We start from the raw sequence: 7,088 nt of genomic DNA on the forward strand, positions 1-7,088 counted from the left end.
TGTGGAGACAGAATACAACCCTGACACACTCCCTTCTTGATTTTAAACCATGTAGTGTCCCCTTGTTCTGTTCGAACGAAAATGATTTGTTACACTTGTCAAATTGTTCAACCATTACCCTTAACTGATGCTAATTTTCCCATCACCATAAACATAAACCCACTACTTCCTAGAGAATGAGTCCCTCTTTCTCCCTTCCCATGCCCTAAGTAACCACTAATAGCCCTCAGTCTCTATATATATACTTATCTTTTCATATAAGTGAGGTGATATGATATTTGTCCTTTTCTAACTATTTTACTCAGCATATGTCCACTCATGTTGTAACATGTATTAGGACTTCAGTTCTCTTTATGCCTGACTAATAATACTCCATTGTAGGTATCAGGGCTTCAAATAAATTCATTCTGGTTCCACCTCCTGCTGAGAATTTGCATTTCTACCCGATTACTGAATCAAAATCTACATTTCAACAAGCTCTCCAGGTGACTGCACTACTTTAATTTCTCACTACCTTACTTTTTCACTATTTTTGGATATTAAGAGTATATTCCTAGGAGCTCTGGTAGCATAATGCCTAAGGCACTCGACTGCTAACCAGAAGGCTGGTGGTTCAAACCCACCAGCCAATCCTCATAAGGAAGATGGGGCACTCTACTTCCGTAGTGATACTGCCTTGAAAACCCAAGGAGGGGTCGCTATGAGTCGGGTCCGACTCGATGGCACATAACAACAACACAACAGAGTGTATTCCGAAGGAGTCCTGGTAGTGTGGTAGTTAAGCACGCAAAGGCTAACTGAAAAGTTGGCAGTTACAACCCACCATTTGCTCCTTGAGACAAAGAGTGGCAGTCTGCTTCCATGAAGATGTACAGCCTTGGAAAACCTATGGGCCAGTTTTACTCTGTCCTATAGGGTCACTATAAGTCAAAATCAACTCAACAGCAACAGGTAAAGGATATACCCAAGAGAACTGCAGTGTCACATGGTAGTTTTATTTTAAATTTTTTGAGGAATTGCCATATTTTTTTCCAAAACAGTTTTATCTCCTTATTTCTTTAATGGAGAAAAAAAATACTACCTGCTTTCCAGAACTGTCAGGAGAATTAGTGAAACTACATAAAGTGCTGAATGCAGTAACTAGCACATAGATGGTGAGTTCTGGTGGTGGAGAGCCCAAGGCATGTACGTGACTGCTAACCAGAAGGCTGGCGGTTCAAACCCACCAGCCACTCCTCGGAAGGAAGATGGGGCAATCTACTTCCGTAAAGATACCGCTTCAGAAACCCCAGGAGGGGTCACTATGAGTTGGATGTGACTCAACAGCAGTGAGTTTGGACTGTTATGTTGCTGTTTTTGCTGTTGCTGTTGTCGGGGATTTCTGAAACACCTAAACTAGAAAATGTGGAACCCAAACCTCCAAGTCCTTATTTTGAAGGTTAATTTTTTAAAAATATTTTTCACATTGAAAAAAATTCCTCAGTCTAACATTTTTATTTATTCAACAGGTATTTATTTGGTGCTTACAACATTAGAAGACACTTTTCTTACTGCCAAATATACCTCAGAAAATAAATCGTAAGTTATCATTCCTACCCTCAAGAAACTTACATTTTAGGAAAAACTAGATTCAAACAACCAATTTACACAGTAATTTATTTACAATTGTAAACAGTGTTACAAAGAAAATCTACAGAATGCTAAGAGAACTGCTAAAGGGGAAATGACATAACAGGATTATAATTTAAATTTCTATACAAACATCTCACCTCTCTCTAAGGGTTTTCAATCTCCCCTCTATAATTAAATCTAATCCAAACCTTTGTATAGACTTGATCTATCTGGTTTAAAAACAAGTAATTAACCTGACCTTGTCTGTTTTTATTTTTAGAACTGTACACTGAAATTGTAGTAAGTGTGTAAAATCTAGAAATTAATGGTCAATATTCCATATAGTGACTTAATGAAAGAGAATGCATATATAAGTTGTCAGTTACCCATTAAGAACTCGTGTTAGAAAATACACTTCTTGATAAATTATAAAACTAATATTTTTATTTCATGTGAATTGCATTATTTAAAATAATGACATTTTTCAAAAGTTTTATTGAAGTGCATATTACATATTTATTAGTGGAAATAAATTATTCCTGTGATTTTTAAGACAAGAACCAGTCCTAATTTGCTTACTAAAAGAGAATTCTTTGTTCAGGTACTTCTAAAATCTGCCACCTTTGGGGGGGGAAAAAAAAAAAAACCTGATGGCAACCATTTTAAATAAAATTTCCAGATTCCTATCTTCAGAAGTTATTACCCTGTTGAAGACTGTGTCTAAAGTCCCAAGTAAATACAAAAGGGAAAACTGAGTGATCAGATCAAATCTCCCACCAAAACGCAACTAAGTTTATTAGAACGGTTCAAACCCATCAGCCACTCCTGGAAGCAAGATGGGGCAATCTACTTCTGTGATACTGCCTCGGAAACCCAAGGAGGGGTCGCTATGAGTTGGGTCTGACTCCACTGCACATAAAACAACAGTGCCTAAGGCACTAGACTGCTAAGCCAGAAGGCGGAAGGTTCAAACCCACCAGCCACTCCTCAGAAGGAGGGTTGGGCAAATCTATTTCCGTAGTGATACAGCCTCGGAAACCCAAGGAGGGGTCGCCCAGTTCATTCCAAGGCATAGTGACCCTACAGAACAGAGTAGAACTGCCCCCACCAGAGTTTCCAAGGCTGTAAATGTTTATGGAAAACAGACTACCATATCCTTCTCCTGCAGAGGAGCTGATGGGGTCAGTCAAGCGCTTAACCAACGCACCACCAAGGCTCCTAAATAGAAGCTACAAGGTTTTTCTTAGATTTAAACAACATTCACCTAGAAATTAATGCAACAACATTAACCCAAAGCAATCATTGTCAATTCTCCAAAACTGGATTCTTCACCTATATTTAGTTCAAAAGGCAAGCCAGTCCAGAATCCCTGCTGCCAATTATAATGAATAGAATAAATATATTTATATCAAATAGCACCATCTAGCAGAACTCTTATCACGTTGCTCCCAAGAGTAGAGGTTACTTGGTGCTCAGTCTGGTACATATGACAGCAAAAGCGGCAATTATTTGTTTTAATGACAAAGTCACAGAATTAGAGCTAGAGGGACCATAGGCACACCAAGTTCAACTTCCTCTATTGTTTCAGAGACCAAAAAAAAAAAAAAAAAAGTTTCCTTATAAAGTCATTAGGATACAGATTCAGCCACCGTTCAGGTACCTGGGAGTCCACTTAAAATCCAAAATTACTTTTATTTCTCAAAGTCAACTACCCCCAAATTGAGGCAGATTATGTGTCAATACATTTCAACCCTCCACCCCAAGAATATGAAATCCAAATATTCTGCAATCATTAAAACGTCCTCCATTAAATGTTTTATCAGCTATTACAATTAAAATGATTAACGAAATATGCTATTAATACGAAACTTCAATTCCTGATACTGCTGTTTCCTAATCAGGCTATGATACTACGCCTTTTAGATATCCCTTGTCACAGCAACAAGATCCTGAATGTAGCTCCTCAGAAAATCTCTCTGGGGGGAGGGGGGAAACAGCATCTCTCCGACAATTTTTTTGTTTTGCTACATCAAGGCCTGCCCCCTGAAATCCTACGGGAATTGTGTGTATCGCTGCCAACACGAAGATTAGGAAATGTTCCCATCCCTAGGGCACAAGAAACTTTCAGAGGGAGACTAACTGCCTAAAGCAAGGAGGGAAACTCAGTCATCTACGCATTCGCCTTTTATTTACGCAGCTATTTCTGTCCACAAGATAAGCAAAGTACCTTTTGAGAGATGCTCCCCGACCTTTCCTCCCAGTTAGACACCCCTTCGAAATGCAGCGTGCGTTAAATGACCAGGAGAGAAACCTGACCCTCTTAGTTGAGATGGTTACTGGGAATCACTGATTTGCTGCACATAAAAAACAAGTTCTTCCTCAGTGGGCACAGTCACTATTCGCTCTCATTTTTAGTAACAACCAAATCACCGTTACAAGTACATAAGAATAGCAGCAAACAAGCCTGCTTCGCAGCACGCCGTGACGGTGGCATCCCAGGGCGGGAGGAGTTCTTGGCTTGGCAGCCTTCTCGAGAGCTCCCACCGAATCGAACACCTGTACCTCCCCACAACCGCGACCTAACATCTCCTCCCAATCTCAAAGCCTCTCCCTTTTCCGCAAACCCTTTTCGGACCACCACCCTCTCCGCACCGTAGAGAGCCGCCGCTGGGTACACAACTGCCCCTCCGCAAGCCCCACGACCACCGCCCCGCGAGGATCTCCTTGCCCGCTGCCTCCTCCCGCTGGGGCCACCGCGGCCCCTAGACTTTGGGGAGGCAGCACGTCGCCACAAAAAGTTCTCCAGCAACCGCTTCAGAGTTAGGTCTGTTGAAAGAAGCAACAACGTCTGTCTCCTCCAGCAGATCTCGCTCCTCGCCAGCACACTTTTCTTCCCCGGAAACTCGGTCCTTCTCCGACTCCCAAACTTAAGCGGCGCCCCTGGCGCCCACCCGTCCCCGCCCCAACTCCTCGAAGCACCGGTGCGGCAGGCACCGCGTCCCTTCACTCTGCCGGGGAAAGCCCCGACGCCTACCCGGCCCACGCCCGCACATGCCCTCTGCTCCCCACGCGCCCCGCGGGGCCCCGCTCCGCCGCTGAGCGCCCGGCTTCCGCCCGCTGCGCGCCTGGCCCCGCCGCGCCGGCCTCGCCCGGTGCTCCTCGACCGGAGCCCCAGCCCCTAACCCCAGCCGTAGCACCCGGTTCATTCCCCGCCCCGACCCCAGCCCACCCTCCAAACACCCACATTCCCACCGCGCGCTCTCTTCTCCCCAGCTGCCACCTCCCCGCGACTCCCGGCGGCTCCCTTGGTGCCCGAAGCCCCAGACCCCAGCTCTAAAGTTACTTTGTGAGGAGGTAAACCCGCAGGTTATTTCTCTCAATCACCCAAACAAGTTTCCATCCTCACCACCAGCACCACCACCGCCCCCTACACACTCGCTCCCTCCCGCCGACAGCCCCCCACAGCAGCCCGCCCCGCCACAAGCCCCTCCTGAAAAACCAGCGATCCCCGCACCACACGCCCCCACCTCGCGCACCCCTCCCCCTGCCATCCCACCCACGGCTCTCCCCGGGTTGAGTGTCTGTGTGTCTGTCTCGGAGAGAGTGTGCGAGTGCGTGCGTGTGTGTGTGTGCGCCTGTGAAGGCGGAGGTGGGTGAGAAGCAGAGACACTTACTTCTCCCGGGCCTGGCTGTCGGACGGGACGGCGCTGCTGTTACTCTTGCCTTTGCCGTACATGCTTGTGCCGAGAGCAGCTCCCACTGTCACGCACCTGTCAACCCATCACAGCCTCCCCGGGAACAGCCCCGTCCCCATGGCGACCCACGCAGCCACCCCCACTATTGGCCGCCCCACGCCAAAGCTCCGCCCCCTTTGCCCAGGCAACGCGCGAGACTGACAGGCCTCCCCCTCCCTCCGGCCTTGCGAAGCGCGCGGTGGCTGCTACAGCCTAAGCGGCAGTCTCCTCCCTCCTTCCCTCCCTTGGTCGGTCCCTCCCTCCCTTCTTCCCTCTCTGCTCTCCTCCCTCCTCCCGCTCTTCTTCCCCCTCCCCCCTCCGAACCCCGGCGCAAGGGGGGAATTAGAAACTGCTCTAGAAGGATTTTAAACAACTGGCTGTTCTCTCCGCCGCCGCCCCTCCCCCCGCGCCGCCCGCGCTAGGCTCCTCACTGGAGAGAAGGCGCCGGGAGGAGGGGAAAGTGCGGCCTGGAGTCTCTGGCAGGAGCCGGCGGAGCTGGAGCCGAACGGCCCCAGACTTCGGGGCGCCCGCTGAGTACACCGACCGACCCAGGGTCCCAGCCGCCTGGGGCGCCCCCACCAGCCCCTGCTCCTTCTCCTTTCCTGCCTATGCCCCCGCACCGGTACCCACGATTGATCTCTACCGCCCTCTACTCCCTGGGGTGTCGCCCCCGCCCAGCTCCCTGAGGGCCCGCTGGCGAGGGACTGCGGGCTGTTCCCTCGACCTTCGAGCTGAGGGGAGGGGAGGGACTCGCTCTCCCTCCTGGGGAGGGACTGTGCCTCCGGCCTTCGGCGCCGCTAGGGTGGCGTCGCCCAGCTCCTAGGGCTGCGCCCTGCGCCCCGGGGGAGCGCCCTGCTTCGGGCCTGCCTCGTTTCCAAGGAATGTGTCTGCCTCCCAAAGATGGCCCGGTGACTTCGGAGGGCGCAGTTACCCCCTACCTCGGCCCCTCCGCGTCCTGAGCCCGACAGTGCACCAAGCACCAGCTCCCCTGCCAGATAAGCTGCAGAAGAGGGCCCCAGGCATCCCCTCCCGGCCTGGTTTTCCAACCTTGCAGGGTGGTGCCAACTCATCCTGACCCCTGGCGTGGAAAAGGCCTTCAAATACATCCTCGTCCCTGTCCTTGCTCTTCAGAATTGGGCCCAGCAGCGCTCTAAGGTGCACGAAGCCTTGCACCAGCTGAAAGGCTGCCCGAGGATATTTCTGGGTCCAAGTCCCTAATCCCATTTCCGTAAATGCGCAACAAAACTTTCTGAAACACACAAACCTGGTTACAAATAGAACTCCGTCCTTTATCTTGCAGAGATCCTTGGTTGTAAAATAAGATAGGGTGTAAATGGGATTAGAAAGAAGACATGGGCATCAAATGGGGAGTGACAGAAGAGGGTGCAGGTGGGGCTGTACCCATGGAAACATCTGGGAAAGATGAATAGAGTGCAACAGCTATGGGAGGGGAGAGGAAATAGAATTCAAAAAGGAAAGATACCTTTCTATCCCTCACATACAGCTTTAAGCTTTACAGTAACAGAAAGATCATAAAAATGCATACGGAGATACAGAGATAGATGGAATGGAAAGAAATGGGCTTCTGTGGACGTTGACAGTAAATGACAGGAATAAAAACATCAACAGAAGGTTAAAGAAGGGCAGTTAGTAAAAATGAAAGGTAGAGAATCAGAAAAGGGATTGGCAATCAAACAAAGACTGGGAAAATGAAGAGGAAAAGCCTGCTCTCCTGATATTAGG

The 7,088-nt window shown here is 48.8% G+C and overlaps 1 protein-coding gene across 1 annotated transcript in view; it reads right to left on the reverse strand.

The window, feature by feature from the left end:
- Positions 1 to 5,347, reverse strand: part of SSBP2 (single stranded DNA binding protein 2) — a 539,855-nt gene extending 534,508 nt beyond the window's left edge. The window contains exon 1 of the mRNA XM_042781332.1: positions 5,286 to 5,347. Coding sequence (XP_042637266.1) covers positions 5,286 to 5,347 — 62 coding nt within the window. The remainder of the gene's footprint in view (positions 1 to 5,285) is intronic.
- Positions 5,348 to 7,088: the final 1,741 nt, after the last annotated feature.

The sequence above is a fragment of the Orycteropus afer genome, unplaced genomic scaffold (assembly GCF_000298275.1).
Source record: "Orycteropus afer afer isolate SDZICR_OR568_19922 unplaced genomic scaffold, OryAfe1.0 scaffold00107, whole genome shotgun sequence".
In the NCBI taxonomy this organism is placed as follows: Eukaryota; Metazoa; Chordata; class Mammalia; order Tubulidentata; family Orycteropodidae; genus Orycteropus; species Orycteropus afer.